The sequence below is a fragment of the Ceratosolen solmsi genome, unplaced genomic scaffold (assembly GCF_000503995.2).
Source record: "Ceratosolen solmsi marchali unplaced genomic scaffold, CerSol_1.0 scaffold39, whole genome shotgun sequence".
NCBI classification, from domain to species: Eukaryota; Metazoa; Arthropoda; class Insecta; order Hymenoptera; family Agaonidae; genus Ceratosolen; species Ceratosolen solmsi.
Window position 1 is genome coordinate 519,918 of NW_011948433.1, and position 20,161 is coordinate 540,078.

General features: G+C 22.7%; 1 protein-coding gene across 1 annotated transcript; it reads left to right on the plus strand.

Annotated features, from left to right (window-relative positions):
* The first annotated feature begins 705 nt into the window (after positions 1–705).
* On the plus strand, positions 706–16,054 carry LOC105364591 (uncharacterized). The gene is made up of 3 exons (XM_011502570.1): positions 706–828; positions 15,497–15,670; positions 15,855–16,054. Exons 1-3 carry the CDS (start codon positions 706–708, stop codon positions 15,939–15,941), a joined length of 384 nt encoding a protein of 127 aa, XP_011500872.1. The 3' UTR covers positions 15,942–16,054.
* The last annotated feature ends 4,107 nt before the right edge of the window (positions 16,055–20,161 follow it).

The following is a 20,161-nucleotide window of genomic DNA, read 5'->3' on the forward strand; positions in this document are numbered from 1 at the left end:
TGTGTTAAAAGTACGCGGCATAAGCTACTCGTGCGGGGCCTTTAAATTGCTAAATTGTAGCTTCTTACAGCGCAATATTCACATGACTGTTATTTAACTGAGAAAAGGCTGTAATGACGCCACGGTAACTTGCCATTAGTTTAATAACAATCGTGCCCAAGAGAACATGTAGAAAATCGAACTTCCTCGAGCCGAACGGACTCTCGGCAAGGCCTAAAGCACGATGGTCACGTGTGTCCTCCACTCGAGAGAGAGAGAGAGAGAGAGAGAGAGAGAGAGAGAGAGAGAGAGAGAGAGAGATGCGGGGAGACGCGCACGCACGCGTATATCCGAATCGCGCAGCCCTGACGAAGGTTGCAGCCTGCGATCGGGACCAGCGCGGCAGTGGGTATCGCTTTCAAGAGGCGGCCCGGGGAACGGGCGATCGGGAGCCGCTGGACGCAGACGATCGTTAAACGACGCGAAGGTAAACAGCCCCGAGGTTTCGGCGCGCTTGCGTGTCGCCCTCCCACCATCGCGTACATGGGCATGTATATAGGCACGGGCGGCAAGCGGCCCCGACACATTGCACTGCCCGACTGGCCGTGCGAGGGTGGACGCGCTGCTCCCGTAGGCATACGCGAGGCTCGACCGATGAGACGAGGTTGCAGCGAGCGCAGCGCATCCACGGGCCCTTGACGCTCCAGCCACCCGGGAGGCCACGGGATGAGGGCCGCGGGGCCGATCCTCGCCCTCCTCGTCGCGCTGACGGTCCTCGGGGTACCCGCCGGGACGGGGGCGCGCGCCATCGAGGAGGCCCTTGACGAGTATCCGGACTACGAGTATCAGGTGAGAGGGCCCGCGTCGGGAACTTGGTTTTTCACTGATCCGCTGATCGGAGCAACGAGTGGAGCCTGGCCCCTTTGAATTTGTACGGGATGTGACAGGCGAGAAGACCCAAGTGATCGGGAGCACTCGTCGAAGGCCCATCCGTTTAATCGCTAATATTCCTTTTGCTCTTTTATACTTGATTTAGTGTTCTAAACTTATAAAGCTGAATTTTTCTAAGCAAAAATTTCGCAATTACGCAAATCATATAATTTATTATCAATAATCTTATTCGGTAATACGTAAGAGGAAGGAGATGAGAAGGAATATTACTTTATAAATTATATTTGTCAACTGAGCTTGAATAATATTGAAATTCAACGATACGTTTCCAGAATTTGCTGAGTTATATATAACCATAATATACATTTTTTTCCAATTCTGATCTACGAAATATTACGACTAATATAATACAAATGAAATTTCAATAATTGCATTTAGCATAACAAAAGTGATACTTTTAATGCAATTATTACGATACTTTATATCGTATGGTCTAGAAGGTTTTTTTTCATCCTGAGCGGTTATTTCCAGCTCAATGAAACCAGATTTTTTTATAAGTGTTAATTAATTTTTTTTGTTGTTGTTTGTTGTTGTTTGTTGTTGTTTGTTTTTTTTTTGTTTTTTGTTTTAATTAAAAAGTATTTTTTTTTTAAATGATTATGTTTATCGCTACTTTGTGTTTATGCGTGCATTTTTATATATGCATACCTGCAATAATTCCTTTTTATCTTTATATAAATATGTAAAAAATTATTAGCATTAATTGCATATCCTTGAAATAATACTATAATTTAATTAAGTAAGAAGCAAAATTTATTCAATAAAAAATATTCATATACAATATTATAATCGTCAGTTTTAAGTTGAAATTGAACGATAATTTCATTTAATGTATTCTAAATCTTAAACTATTAATTATTTCAGAAACATTGATAATAAAACTTAGAAGTTTTTCATTACGAGATATTACTATTTTTTAAATTTATCATCGCTCGCGCATCAATCAAGATAAAACAGTAAAAGCAAATATACTCTATCTCGCTTTCAACATACTAAAAGCTCTAGTAGTGTTACGACAATATTGTAAATGGTCAGACTTCAATTCAAAACTGCAGTGCTGTAATATACACTTTCTTTATCTCCTATACAATTCTGAAAAGTCATAACTTCTAATAAGAAAAATGCGAGAATTTTTATTTCCACGATAGGGTTAAGACATTTGATATTTCATGATGATTATACTTCACAAAATTTATTAAAAGATAATTAACATCGTAATATAAAATAAAATTAATTTCCTAATGACTATATATTTAAAATTAAATCACAAATAGTTTAGAATACTAAAATTCAATATTTTTAAATTTTTATAAAAACTGTCCTTTCTGTGATTATTTTTCATTTTCAGTATTTCGAACATTTTTAATTTTATAACTTTATAAAGCACATTAATTAAGTATCGACTAGTTTTTATAATTATTTTATGGACATACATAGAAAAGATTAATTTAATTAATATATTAATAATTGTTGTAGTATTGACATGAAATAAAATTTATTTTCAAATATCATTATACATATCTTTAAAAATGGCACAGATATACACATACGTGCGCGCGCGCGCGCACACACACACACACACACACATATGCACATATGCAAATTCAAGAATATATTTTGTTTTATTTATTATATCTTATGTTACTTTGTTTATGATTGCATACTGGAAATTAGATTATATTTGTTATCTATTTAAATTACAATTATTAAAATTAATTTATGCTAAATTTACCGTACCTTTATTTTATAATATTCCAAGTAATATTAATTTATTCAATGGTCAAATTAAATAATTACTAAAATTTACATATATATATATATATATTTAGTTGTGTGATCATTTGTACGATAGCAAGTATTTCTGAACCAATAATGCAAATACTTAGCTTTTATAAATGTGGATAAAATTTGTATCATTTCAATTTTTCGATTTGGATAACTTAAATTTTAGACCTTGTTATGAATAAAATACATTTTTTAATAAAATAATATATAGATTTATTCGGATATTTAAGCAAAACATTACCTTGATCTGGTTCATACTTTGGTTCATACATAAATAATTGATAGTTTTTATTACTTATTGTAAATCGCACGAATAAAGCTTAAATTTATTTAATAAATTATATGCTACTTATAAAGAACCAAAAATAAATACGCAAGTTACAAAAATGAAGATACCTTGAAAAAAATGATCAATAGTGTACATAAAAGTTATATACTTTTAACGTTAGAAATTTACAATACTACTTTCTCGGTATTATAGGTAAAGTAAGTACTGTAAACTAAGCTAATAAGTATGAAGAAAGTTCAAATAACCATTCGGTAGACTTTTCAAATAAATCTAGAAAATACATAAGATCACTTATAAATTGCTAGCATATACATAAACAGCTAATTCGCATTAATTTCATCTCGTGAAGTAATAGTGATGGTAGTACACCTCTTATACTTGTTGTATTATGCATTATAATAAATAAAAAGAAAACAGAATAGAAGATTTAGATTGAAAAGTGTATAGGTACATTTGATTAAACTTTATGAAATACTACAACATTATTTGAATCCTACTAATTGAAATTCTGTATAGATTTAGTTAATAAATGTAATATTTCATTACGATTATTAAGTAGATATTCAAATCCCTTATTTTCATACTTTCAATTACAGCGTGTGGGACAATATTTAAATTATTAATTTAATCTGATTGATAAACTTCTTTACTTGTATAAAAAGTTAATATTTAAAATACGCTCAATGAATAAAAATTTGGAAAGAAATATATTTCATTTATTAGAATCATTTTTAGAGCTCGTAATTAATTTACTATGTGTATTACATAATTAGATAAAACATTAATGACTAATAATATTACTACTTTTTTCATATATCAAATTAAATGAACACTGAGCGCGTACGTGTATGCATGCATGTAGAATTTTTTGACTATTTAGTAAATTTTGTATTAATTTGGATGTCTTACTATATTATATCTCCCTACCACTCTACTATGCAACTTATATTAAAGGATCCATTTCAATGTAGATTTAATGTAGAAGGAATACAGTAGCCAAATAGATAAACTTAAATTTTAATAAACCATCAAATATCAATATCTCAATTTAATTAATATTACATTGATGATATTTCAAAATCTGTACAATTCTATACGGTATTTTTACGTAATTTTATAATTGCAATAATATTATATGTAAAAAAAAAATTTAAGTACGAATAGTTATTCCCTACATCAAAAATAACTAATAAAATCAACATTCGAGCAATGACATTTTATATATAAATTTGCCATATTAACTTATTTTTGGATATTTATTTAACAACAAAGAATATAATTATTTTATGGCACTTTGACATCGTTTCTGTATAATAAAACTTAAATAAGTATCCACATGCGATATCAAATTTAATTAATTACTAATAAAATATATTTTCGTTTGCCTGCGACACTAAATATTTCATATACTCTATGATATTTAATCTTCATAATCAAAAAATATATATGTTAAAAGTTACTTTAATTCTTCACTAAATAACTTTTCATTTTTTTTTTAAATTTTGAATATAATATAAATAATTTAAAATATTATTATTACCATAGACTTGATAGTAAATACCGATAAATAACCAGTGAAAAATAACAAACATAATAATATACCTTCATAAAACGTGAACCGATAATTTTATTTATATTTCCGTTGATTATTCTTGAAAAATAAAATTCTATTTTATTAGAATAACGTATCGATAATATTGGTGAATTATACCGATTTTTTTTAAACGATTTAATTGCAATAATAACCAAATATTTATACCTAAATGCACATACTTTTAAAGCATATATTAATAGTAAAATATTTTACATATAATAATAAAATGTTTTTAATAAATTTAATAAAATGAATTTTAATAATATTCCTGCTAATAAGAAAATATCGATTTATAATTTAATTTAAAAATTTATTCTTACTTAAAGTATAATATAATTTTTCTACAAATGTTTTCTCCATCTAAAAATAAATGCAAAAATGTAATACATTTATGTAATAATAATTTCCCTCTATATTTTAAATAACACAATTTCCAATGTAATTATTACATTTGTCTTCATGAACTTTACCTATATACAATTAACAAACCGAAAAATTTAATTTACGTAAATTTCATTTCTCTGACATTGAAAACATCTCATTAAGCTCGACGATGAAAATATATTGAATGAAATTAAGCATCTTTAGATCCTTTAAAACCTGCCATTTAGAAATTGATACCGCATGGCGTGATGCTTCATCAGTTAAACATTCATCTAACAATGTGCCTATATGATCATACATTATCACATACGCAGCAGACGTATATATTAATTGTATGATCATAGTGCTGTCATGCTTTTATGTAGAATAAGGAACTGTGTAATACTGACCTTCGTGGAATAACTTGCTCTGTGAGCATCACTTTATAACTTCAATCTAATAATACTCTTATTTATACAAAACATAAGCTTATTATTAAAGTGTTGTGTGCGGAATATATTTAATACGTCATTAATGTAATTGATCATACGACGATACTACATAGCGTATGCTTCTACGATACAATTGTAAAACAAATTTCACGCTATTTATTTAAAGAAATTGCAAATTCAAAATGAGCAGTACATTAAATAGATTTCACAGAAGAATATAATATATCATAATTGAGAAATCTTAATTAGAATCGGTGTTGCTCACTGTTAATACACTTCTTGAAATGAAATATACTTTAAATATAGATCTAACGGAAAAGTAAGTAATCCTACGGTTTTTCTATATTAAATTTCTAACATTATTTTGTATTTATTAAATCTGTATTTATTATATTAGAAGATGTAGATATTTTCAAAATATTTTCATTAATATAACATTAATCATAAGATTTTCAAACCAAATTCTAATGCATTATTACTTCTATTGACAAACAATATGTAATTTTCTAATTCTTACAAATTTGTAAAATACCTTTTATTAAACTATTATATATGATTAAAATCTATTCCCTGTTCAATCTAAACTTTAAATAAATGTATATAAAGCAATTAAGGTCTTGAATAATTAATGTATAGACATCTAATTAACTAGAATAAAATGGAATATTGTAATACTACAATAATTAATAGAGAAAACTTATCATTATAATAATATTTACAGATGATATAATTTTTTTTATATAATTATATAAAAAAAAAATCGAGTATTAAAAAAGATTTATTTTTGTCATTACTATTATATTAATTTTATAATACAAATTCTTCTTTTATATTTAATAGAGACTATTTATAAATAAAATAGATATGAATATAAAAATACATATAAATATTACTCAACATTGATGTCATATAAAAAATATGTACATATATTATGTACTTATATATATATATACATATATATATATATATATATATATATATATATATATATATATATAAATATATAAGTATTATATATAATATATATATAATAATATGTGCATGTACATAGAACTTACATAAAAGTGTTACTTATGTTGTGATATTTTTATAAAGTTTCTCATAATCCTCGTAAATTAAATAAAAATATTGTAAATATACAGAATAACATTGCTGTATATTCATTGAACTATTATTGTTGAACTATTATGATATAAAATGTTAAAATAATATTTTTATATTTTTTATCTAGAGTATAATTATATAATAAATAAACATTTTTACAAGTACGTTATTATAATATTTTTCTATTGAAATATTTTTGAAATTGAAAACTATAAATATTTCAATAAAAGCCATTTTTGGTTTTTCCTTAGAAAGCACCAAATTATTTCATTATCAATGATATAAATACTAATTAATACAAAAATATTATAATTAGTTAATCGATAAAACAAATATTTTTAATAATATATTTAAGAGAATTTTTTCTTTGTGTCAATTTACCTCAAGTTACATTATGAATGAATTCATATTACGTAAATAATTCAAATTATAATGCTTTATTTCATAATTCGATTAACTTTCTTTTTTGATGAAAAAGCCTATTCTTAAAAAATAATAAATATTACGGTTTAATTTGTATTTATTATAAAAAGGAAATGGAATTTAAAAACTTGATAATTTTCTAAAATTCTAAATTTTACTGGAAAAATTGAAATAAACTAACAAATCATAAACACATTTGAATCTTTTTACGGTACTGCGCAGATTAAATGCAATTTTGGCTTACAATTTTTTTAATGTATTTTTATGAACTTACAAAACAGAATACTTTGATTTACTTTACATGTAATTTACATTTTAAAGGGGATATTTTTGCATCTAAAACATTGGCAAATTCTTTTTTCATAAATTCAAATAAATTATTATATATTAATATTAAATGATAAAGCATAAACTTAACATATTTCTATATTTACAAAGTTCAAATTAATAACATATAATTTCCGAATATTAGCAACAAATATTACATGTAGCATATATTCTGAAATTGTAATTGATTGCTTTCGTCTTAAATGAAAATAAAGTAACATAAATTACATTTCAATTGTAACAAATATTATCGATTTTTCATTCAATTTTCACAAAATTCGACCGAAAGTGGTAATTAAATTGAATTAGACATAGCTTTAATAATCTCACATATACCTAAAAAAAATCACTTTCACATACGAATAATTAGATTAAAATTTCTAAAATAGATCAATAATAATAAGTGGCGAGTTTTGTCATGTTAGTGAATCGTTATTTTTATAATAAATATTATCAAAGTCCGTTTATTTTATCATTTTTCAATTATCTGTAATTTCAATAATTTCAGTTCGAATTAATTTGAACTCAATGCATTGAAAATCAAATAAATAGATTACAGATTATAAAATTAATTATATAATTTATCCTTGTATTTCATATTAAGCCAATATAATTAATTTATATGTAAATAGTATGTAAAATTATGTAAAATTACGCAATACTTTTTATTCTCCAAATTTTTTTTAACTCAATTTTTAAAAATCGTCAAACAAAGATATCTCTTGCTTACTTCTCGTTCTATCAAAGAAATAATAAATAATGTATAATTATAAATTTATAATAAAATTTCTCTATAACATACAACTAATATATTTATATTACATAGTCTAGCTTTCAAAGGAAATGCAATTTTCTATTCAAACCAAAATCACGTTTACACATATTGATATGTAAAGAAGATACTCTCGATAAAAAAATATAACTTTTGCCTTTTTATAAAAATCATTTTTTATCAATACTAACACATACATAATAGTTTTACAGAAATATCACCACATTATCTTTAAAGAAAGTAAAAAAATAGAAGATCATATGGTTAATGATAGTACTTAATAGTTAATCTGTCTTACTTGTATACTAATGAATTCATTGGTGGGCAATACAATTTTACATATTATATTTTGATATATGGCTCTCTATTTTCAATTAATTTTTACATATTTCATCAATAATCAGTTTATAACATTGTAATGGTTATTTAATGATAAATATGTCTTATAGAAATGTACATTCATTCCTGGAAGAAAAAAAAACAATTTAAAAGCTATTTGTCTTGTTAATAATATTCAAAAATATTGATTTATCAAATTAGAAATTTGTAAAGTATTAATGATTTTGTATCTCTTCAAATCTCGATTGATATTTCACTGCTTAAATAAGAATGTAATACATAAATATCTATAAATTTATAAATTATTAAAAAATATCTGTAAATTATCTTATCCATAAATTAAGAAAAGAACAAAAGGTATAAAGATATAAAGAGTCATTCATTTTTTAATTTCATAGAAAACCACAATATTAGTACAAATTTTTTTTTTAGCTCAAATATGTAATAGTTAAAAATATTATTTTTATAAAGTAGAATTTTATATCAAAATATGATTTTATATTTTGTATACTTATTTAGAGATAAACAGAAGTAGTATACTTTATATGCCATTTGATTTGTCGTCAGATTGAAAATGAGTATGTAGAATTTTGTAATAATATTTTATTTATACATATTAAAAGTTACAATTTTTAATTTATGCAATACATGAAAGTGGAGAGTAATGGTATTGATTTTGAAAGTAGCGTCAATTTTTAAAATTAGAAAATTAAAATATAGAAGACATAGCGGTAACTAAATATCAGATGCCATAAGTCTTATTTTATATTTTCGTAATAAAAGAAAAATTCCTTATGCGCATAATTTTTTATACGATAAAACAAAAACCATTTAAATTTTTGTTTAGTGCTTCAAGTATTATTTAGTTTGTTGTGATGTAATTTAGCTTATACAAATATTATGAAATTTCCTTTTTTTATATCAATTTATTTAAATTAATAAAATTAATGAACAATATTTAACAAAGTAAATAAAATTAATTTGGTAACAATGAATTACCAAACATATATAAATATTACAATTATTTATTTATAAATATGTAAAGTATGAAACAGAAATCTACAATAACATCGAAAAAGGCGTATCAGGTTTATAAATTATTGAAAAATGACAGATTTATAATTAAAAAAAAAAATGTTTCATTCTACCAAAAATTAATAAGATAACTTCAAAATAGACAATAAATAAATAAACAATAAGAATAAAAATAAATAATTGAATAAGGTCTGATCTTTGATAATCTATATAAGAAATAAGAATGAAATTAACAATCAAATATTTGTTGGACCTTTACGTATAATTAATAAATTAAAACATTAATTTTTACTACATACTATAACAAAAAAATAACAGCGAATAAGAATTTTTTTACTTGCTTTTTAATTGTAAAAACTAGATATTTAAAAACTGTTTATTTTAATATTTGCCTGATTGTGATTTTATGAAAAATTTATGCTTGCATTTAGCGAATGGATATATTATTTTAAAAAGTTATACTGAGTTTTAACATTACTTTAATTTGTTTAAAGTCAACTTTCTATAAGGCACATTAACTGGAAGATGAGAATAAGAAAAACGCGAAAATCTCTTATCTAACATACATTTACAATATTGATTTATTTGTTACTCAATTTCATAAGTAACCAATAAAATAGAATATTTTATGTGAAAGTATATGATACAAAAATTTTTTAAATATTGTCCTTATATTGGCACATGTGTGCGCAGTTGTTGATGTCACACAACCTTATGTAAGTTTATGAAAAAAAATATATCCATATATGTTTATTTTGATTGAAAACAAAAATGGAAAAATTTTAACCAAATGTGTAATATTTTTTATCAAATTTACAACTGATTTAGATTATTTATTATATTTATCATTATATTATATAAAGATTTATTTTTGTTTCATTAAATGACAAACATAATGCTCATTATAGCTCATTGTAGAACATTCGAATGAATTTTATATCTCAAAAAAATGAAAAAGTGCTTTTCAACCTTTAACTAAAAATGTATAATTTGATCAAAACTCAACAATGGATCACGATATATTTCTCGCCTATCTTTAGCAACCGCATAAAAACAGACATAAAATGAAATTTACATATATATAAACCTGCTTTATATCAGTTTTGCATATGCGAGAATTGCACGGTCATATAAAGCATCAGGAGCTAAGCGTCCTGCGACTGTCTACTCAATATAATATCGATATATCTGTTCGTTACGTTTTTGTCTCATGACTTGTTACCAATGCACATCGATTAATGCAACCATACTCTTCGATCATTCGACGCATGCGTTAGGGCTAAATAATGCGTTCGAATATCTCTCTCTCTCTCTCCCTCCCCCCCCCCAATTTATAATCAATTTCTATAATTTATTTATTAAACATCATTGTCTGATTGATAATTATCTAAAAGTTTCAAGATTTTGAGACTTCAATAAGCCGTAAATATCACTCTATAATAGTGTGGAACAAACTCACTTATTGCTGAACGTAATTACATCTTCTTTTTAGTCATTCTAATGCATACAAATTGTTTTTTTTTTAATCGAACACATTGATGAAGAAAAAATATCTTGTTCTTATCACACTTGTTATTTATTCAAATATTCTTTCAATAAGTCTAAAATATTAAAATAATTTTCTGACAATTATAAACCTTATAATTAACACGTGGAAGAATTGAAATAACATTGTTACTCTTACGATTGAAATGGCTGTGAATGATTGATAGGTTTTATGAATATATCAATGCAATGCTGATGTACATGTAATCAATTAAATGATAATTAACGATGAAAATAATTTGTAAACGATATAAGATGACGTGATTTCCGTGCGTAAGCTTATGCAATCTGACATTAATACTGAGTCAAACAAATCAATAGACCGGATACTTCTGAAATGAGTTTTCCGGATAGAATTCCTCGTATTGAATCTACTTATACATTTTTCTATCCCACAGCCAGTGGTATCGACAAATACAGATATTATATTGATATTCCAAAATAAAATCTAAAGAAATATGAGGAAGTGGAAGTGAAATATAGCTCAAGTACTTTACAATAAATTGTAAAAAAGTTATATAGATAAAATTCAACGTATTTATAAGTTTAGTAATATAAATAAAGATGAATAAAAATCCGTTATTAGAAAATGACATAAGTAAACAATATGCATGACAGCCAATACATTGAAAATAAGTTCCACAGTCATAGACAAATATTTATATTTTATCATTATTTATCAGACGTAAAAGAGAGCAGATCAACTTCTGTTTCTTAATGGAGAATGACCGACAAATAAGATAGGCTCCAAAGAACAAGGGGATCGATTTTAATAAGCTCGTATCAATTTGACTTTTGTATATTCTTTCCTTATTCAATCAATAAAATTAGTATTACATAGGGAGAAAATGAAAAGCCCCAAACAAATGAATTTGCTTAAGTGAAAAGAAAATGCATATTGACGAAAAATATTAAATATTGAATTTGCTCTGTTTATTACAATTTATACATGTCAATATAATCTCTCTAAGTGTTAAAAGTTCCAATAAATAAGGCAGCTAATAAGTCATTCGTAAAAATTCATGATTACAAAACGTTCATTTAATTTACACGAATATAGCTATATAGACAAATATGTAATAAAAATTTAACTATTTCTAAATTATAAATATTTATATAGTAGTTATGTAATTTTATAGGTATAAATGATAAGATAACCATAAAGCAAACATTATTAATATGCGTCACTAATATAACGAATAAATAAAAACATTGAATGTATAAATTATTATTAATATATTATTGTAAAATGATAGCAAACAATTTTTGCTCATATAAACATTTCTTCGAAGAAAGAGAAAAATAGAGTAAATAAGCTACATTATACTTCTAAATAAAACATTAAGATAATTAATTTAGAAAATGTTATTAAATAATGACAATATTCGACAATGTAAATATGAATTTCTAAATTGGAATTACTAACTTTTATTATTAAGAAATTTTACAATTTATAAATTACTTTAAGGCATTGTGATATAAGCTTTTGCAGAATATGAAATGTATAAAATTTCTATTGATAAAAGAATTATTTTTCAATAATTTTGAACTTTTTTTTTTTAATTAAATTTTAACATACGCCATATAGTTTACTTTTTCGAATACATATTATTAATTAATAAGCAAAATTAATATATCAATTTGTAGTAATATGTTTTATTGTACCTGTAAATATCATTGTACCATTAAATAAAACATGATAGAATTATAGAAAAACAATCTATTCAAAAGTGGTGAATATAATTATTTTTTATTTATTTATTTATAATATTTATTAATTTATATTGTTACTGTGTAATAACAAATACTGTTTACTATGTATTAAGATAAAAGACACTATAACAATGTAAAAATTCAATTTAAAAACATAATTATTTTTTTAATTAAAAATGGTAAAATAGATCAACATGAAATTCAAATAAATTTTGCATTTGTTTATTCAAAATATTAAAAAAAAAAAGAACAGAAATATCTTTTAAAAATAGGTTTTAAATGTAGTTACTTAGCCATAAATAAAATAATAGGTATTAATTTAATATTTAATTAAAATCTTTTCTTAAAATGGAAAACTAATGCCTGTTTGAAACATTATTGACTATCAAATTATATTAAAAATTATATATTTTAGATAAATTTTGATTTTGTATTTAAATTCGCTTTATTCATTTCCTTCTTTTTATTAGAAAAAAAAGTAATTTTAAAACTTAATTTATTATATAGATATGTAAAATACTTTGACAGTTAATATTCAATTAATACAAATTTTTCACATTATTAATATGAACTAAGAAGAATTTAATAAGTTGAAATCTTATTCATATTAATATAAACAGTGAATAACTTCAAAATAAATATATAAAAAATTTAGCACGGTAATTAATTTATTCATTACAATATGATTACAATATGAACAATAAAATGAATAAACTACATTTGTATGGATACTTGATAACTCTACATTATATTTGTCACAATTGTTGAAAACTAAAATATTAAAAATGAGATCAATGAAGTTAAATAATATATGGCAATTCACTGAATTCATCAATTTACATTTTTATTAACATCCAACGATCTAGAAACTAAACAGAACAGAGTACAAATATTATATAGAATTCTAGGTTGCTTTCCATTGGGAAATTAGTTGAATAACGAAGAAACAATTCAATCGCAACAAATTTTCCGTATTTCTGTAAATATCTGAGATTAATGATGTCATTGCAATAGTATAGTAGGTACTTTAATAAAATTACTTAAAGCGTCAATATTACTTTCGATATTTTCTCGCCATAATACACGGATTTATAAAAATATTTAAATTAAAATATTGATTACCAAGATATTTTATAAGATATTCGTTTGGATATAAAAATTAAAATATTTTCTCACCTTTATATTATCATGAATAATAAGCTAACAATTTACAAATATTAACGACATTTTTATTACAGATATTGACAATTAGTGCACATTGGGTAAAATAAGTAATAATCATAAATCATAAATTCTATCTTAGTAGTTTTATTGCGTATAATAATAATAATAATAATAATATACTATCGATCATTGCATATAGAAATTTATCTAATTATTTAATTCTTCTGATTTGTAAACTTAAATTCATTCAAAATATTATAAAATTAAGAATTATTATTAGATACAATTTATAAGATAAAAAATTATATCAATATTTATGATTTACCTGAACTTATTAAATTTTTTATTCTATTCATTTCATTTTGTTAAAAATTATTATATTTTGCGTATTTTTTAATTCTGACATATTATTAGAGTAAGGTAATAAAAATTGAATTATAAGATAGTCATTCATTAAATATAATGTAAACATTTTTAGATTTTTATTAATGAATATTAAAGTAGCTGAAAGTGTAACATACAAAGAACAAATTTCAAATATTTTCTATTAATCTTATTTCATATTAATAATAAATTCTTATAATTATTATAATAAATTCTTGAAATTATTATAATTCTAATATTTTCAAAAACAAAATATTTTTCTGACTTTTCAATTTAATAAATTTTTATTCAACAATAATCATATAATATTGTATATAATTATAGGTTAAAAAATATTTATAACATTTATAACAATAAACAACCTTATAACATTGTAATTATTATCCGTTTATTTATTTCATAGCATATTCATAATATATTGTCAATCAATTAAATATATTTGATATATTATAATTAAAACAAATTAAAAAGAAAAATATTTTTAAATGTATATATAAATTATTTATAATAAAAATTATTTTATTAATTTCTCGATTTATTAAATTAAATTATTAAATATTGAATATAATTACTCTAGTTCAAGTACTTATCATTTTCATTGAATAAAATAGCAAATAATTTATAATTTAAAATGTATAATTATCGATTTTATAATTTTAATTATAATTGAAAACCGAAGTTACAAAAACGAATGTATTTGCTTTTTCACATTATTAATCAATATTACAATTCACAAATGTTGAAGTATTTTTTATATAATTTTCCAGACAATTCAAATATTATATTGCAAATCAAACTATTAATACACATAATAATGGTAAAATATAGTTATTTAAAATTCTTAATATTCTACAATAATTATATATATATATATATATATATATATATATATATACATATACATATATAAAATATGTTCTCATTATGATTAGAGAAGAAATAATATTTTAAATTCTTTTATAAAAATTCTATGCTATTACGTAACAGAATGCATTAAACATCAATTGCATCAGTAATTATAAGTTTTTATTTTTATTTCATTATTTGCTAATAATAATTAGCCATCATTATTTATGCATAACTTACCTTTTCTTTTATGAATTAAATTAAAAAATTAAAACTATTACATTACTATAGCATATAATTTATGATATAGCTCTATAGTCATTAAAATATTATGCAAAAATCTACAGCATTAAATATTGATAACATTGATTTAAAGAAGTTTTCTAAACTTTTAATTCAGACACTTTATTCATTTATTCATTTTATTGCAGAGGACTACATCGAAACGAGCAGCCCTTCTACTCGATAGGCTATTGGTTGCTTTGCAAAAGGCTGTTGAGAACAATGAATTAGAAAAGGGAGGATCTAAGCCATTCGTGAGATCACTACCAGAAATCTCGGAAATGCCCGATTCGCCAAGGATGCATCTCTCTGATGAAAAGATAGTAAGCAAGATATTCTGCATTGTTTTAAGATATAAATATCTATTTTTTAAAAGTTAATAAGCATAAAAATGTAATAGTTCGTAATATACATTAAGATTCAATAATATTCATTAAATATTAAAAAACTTAATAGGGAATTTTATGTACTAATTTTCAATTAATTTCTTTCAACTATTTATTATAGATGGATCTTCAACGTCGAGGTCAAGCGAAAGGTCGCATTTATTGGCGCTGTTATTTCAACGCTGTTACTTGCTTCAAAAGAAAATGATTATAATTAAAAAAGCAGTGATAAAATAATCTTTATTGTTATGATTTAAATGAAAATTGTCATCGATCATATTAAACATACAAAAATTCCAAATATAAGATTTTTTCTATTTATACTACTGTGTCTTCTAGCTATTATTTAATATAAATGTGTGTTAATTTTATATTATAAGGATAATTCGATAAATACAAAATATTTTAATTTCACAAGATTTCATAATGCAAAGAAAATATATTATTTATACTTTAATTTAAAATGTCATTCTTAGTCATTTAGAATTATTGCAAATACACTTCGAATTTGAGTGTTGATAAAATTATAAAATAACACTTTTATGTACCAACCAAGTTTTCTAGTAAATGTAAAAACTATTTAAAAATTTACTCAGGCATTAAGTTATTGTAGGTTTAATTTTCTAAAATGCGCTTAAAATTTTTTCATAATTAAATATGTTAAATATAATATAGCAATTATTAAAGAAATTATTTTTTTAATGTATAATATAAATTTCAGTTTTTAATTTATCTATAAAATGCTTTAATATCTTTAGAAAATTCACGAGACACGATATTATGAAAAACAAAAACAAAAAAAAAGAGAGAATCACTACAGCTGTATAAATAAAAATCGAAAAGAGCACAGTTTACACTATACTGCAATGAATTAAAAGTCAAAAGTAAAAATGTAGATGCTTAAAAAATTATAGTATTTGAAAACAATCGGTGCAAAGTTAATAATTTTTCAACTTTAGCTTTCAATTTAATTATTCAAATGAAAGGAGGAGTATACCAGATAAAATAATATATTACATTAAAAAAATATTTTTATACGTGAATTCCAAAACTAAATATAAAAATATATGTACTGATGAAATCTTTATAAAAAATACTTTAAAATTAAATCAGAACAACAATAAAAATTTTTATTTCATCATATAAAATTGAAAAATTAAATACATATTAAAAAAAATAATATGGAATATTTATGGATGCCTATACAATTGTGTATTAAAAATTTACACTTTTAAACTCTTGAAATTAAATAATTGGAATGTAATAGAATAATTAGAGAATCCCCATTCAATCACGAAAATTTTATAAAATTAATATATTATTAAGTATGCAGAGATCAAATCAATAAAAAGATTCTGAAAATCATATTTTCAATTAATTCTGTAGTTATTCATTTGAACAATTAATGAAATAATCATAAACGAAAATGTCAGAATCGTCTTTACAAAATGAACTGTGAAAAGAAAATCAGTATACTCTTCCTTTAATAGCCTCATCTTATAGAAGTATCAATATAAATTTAATTATTTATATATTTCGACAATATATTAAATGTTCTATAATTTTTGACATTTTATCATCATACATATTTTTAATGAATAACTCTTTATGAAAAATAATGGATTATCCAGGAACAAATATAAATGATAAATATTAATTAAATCTTATATAATTCGTAATTAAATTCTTCCAAAAAAAAATAGTATAAATTTGTAAAAGTATTGTTCCTTCAATTATCTATTTAATTTTTTGTAAACTTATATTATATTTATTAAAGCTATTTTAAATAAAATATTTTTGCGAATACTGTATAAAATAGTCGATGATTATTTAATATAATTAATTTATATCCATATCTACCTTTAAAAGTCCACAGTTTCTGTATTTAATGTGTTAAAAGTATTTACAAAAAAAAATTATATACTTCAAATATTTAATAAATAATAAGAAATACATTTAATGAACTACTTTAATTATATCGAATTTGAATGATGTACTCTTTTAACTAACATAAAGACAATGTAATAGTCAGCATAAAATGGTATATCTTATTTTAGTATTTTAAGTTAACGAACCATCATAGGAAGAAACTTTCTTATATAATATTCCCATTAAACATATAAAATGCAGTAAGATTCTATAATTATAGAAATATAAAATTCTTTTTAAAAGTTTATAAACATAAAGAATCTTAAATATATAAATTTATATTTATATATTAAAGATAGAAATTGATTTCCAATTAACGAATTATGACGCAGGTAAATTAGAATTCTTAGTAACCAATATAAATATTAGAAAAAGAACATATAAATTAGTTAGTAACATATAAATATTACTAAAATAATGAATACTAAATGGATTAAACTTCATAGTGGAATTTTGAGTAACATTCTCTGATAAGAATAATTTAAAGGGGAATTATATTATGAGAATTCCAGAATCAATCCCTTAGGTATTTATACCGAAAGTATGTAATAGAAATAAACAAATAAATTAATCATATTAATTTTGTTAATACTAAAACGCATCGACATAATTTTATTATATAGATAATCTATCGTTATATTGTCAGATAGTAATTAATTATAATTTGATAGAAATACCATAAAATAATGTCATTTGCTTGTTTTATTAAGAAAATATTTTGTAAAAACTAATTATTATTCTGACTATTACATTATAATATATCATTATACTAATTATTAATTTCATTTGTAATTTACTGAACATTTCAATGAAATGAAAAAATTCTTTTTCCAAAATGCCTCGATGCAGTTAGAAATATAATATTATCAAAATATGATTTTGTACAATATATCTATTATTTTTAAATTTATTATATTTTACAGGTGTTAAATATTTCATTGCCTTAATAATTAAGCTTAGAAATCTAATCATATTATTCACAGACATGTATAATTATAAATTTTGTAAAAACTATAAATAATTTAACAATTCAATCAAATATTTGAAGTCCGAAAACTATTCGTGATTTATTAATCATAATTTTTTTATAACAACTCTTTATTTTTACTATTTAATATTATTTTATTTTATATTTATTTAATATTAATTTAGTATTAAATATTATTTAACATTAAAAACTGACTGGATAATTAATAACTTCTACATTTACATTACAAGATACAATTAATCAAATACTATAGTTTTTAATTTTATTTAAATTTAAATTAATATAGTTGAAATTATTTGACTATATTAAAATAAACCAATTTCTTTAAAATTTCATAATTTCAATAAGTTTACATTTGCGAATCATTGAAAGGACACTTAATTACAAATAGAAGATATGCAAAAAATCCTATAGTAGATGAAAAGCACCGAATGAAAATACAGTGAACTCGTCAATTTATTCAAAGTTTAATCAAAGAATAGAAGTTGAGATAAAAATTGAATTATTAATATACTAAAAGTGGTTGTAGTTCTAAAATTAATAGAAAAAATTGTTAATTCATAATGATGACGATGACCATAACTTATTTTCTAATTTTGAAAAATCCACATTAAATATTATTTTAATATAAAGCAGTTAACATTTTAATAATTAATTTTAATAAAGTTTAAATAAAGAATTTTCTCGAAGAAATTCGATACACGAGTTATTAGTATCAGTGGTTTTATTAACAGATTTACACACACACATACGTCAAACAACCTTCAAATTACTGAATTTATCCAAAATGTCAAGGAAATATTACCAGATCATTCTACTAATTAACATCACATATTTATAATTAACATATTTTATTACTTGCAATTTATTACAAAAATAATATATATATATGTATATAATTAAAGAAAATAGTGTATTAAATAAAGAATATATTATATTGAAAATATCATTTTTCATATAATAATCAATAAATCCATTAATATTCATCAATTATATTTAAAAAATAATTATGAAGTACAGAAATTCTGTTTTTATAATTACTAAAATAAAAATTACATTTTCTTAAAAACTTGATAGTAATGTATTTAGAGTGTCTTAAAATTTCACTAAATCATTAAATGAAAATTTAGTAATGCAATTTACGAATAAAGAAAAGAGCTTAACTTTTATTTTTTCACCTGATGCCATAATTATAAACTACGTTGAATTATTGTTATTTTTTTCTTTCATAGAAATCACAGATTCTTGTAGGAATAATCATGTAAATTATAAGAACCATGTTTCTATATGAACACGATATAAGAAATATGACAAAAATATAAAAAAAAATAATAATCCGTAAAGGTTTCATAAAAGAGGATTATAAAAATTGTCTCATATAAAATGAATTGTAAAATAACAAACTTAATACAACAAATGGCACATAAAAAAAACTAAATAAAAATAATGTGTCAGAAATAAATGTCATAAATTGCTTAATTCTCTGTATTATTAATAATAAATAAATATTT

Coding starts and splice junctions, on each gene's coding strand:
- LOC105364591 (XM_011502570.1), top strand. CDS start 706: ATGAGGGCCGCGGGGCCGATCCTCGCCCTCCTCGTCGCGCTGACGGTC. Junction 829..15,496: donor ATCCGGACTACGAGTATCAG/GTGAGAGGGCCC, acceptor ATTTTATTGCAG/AGGACTACATCGAAACGAGC. Junction 15,671..15,854: donor ATCTCTCTGATGAAAAGATA/GTAAGCAAGATA, acceptor TATTTATTATAG/ATGGATCTTCAACGTCGAGG.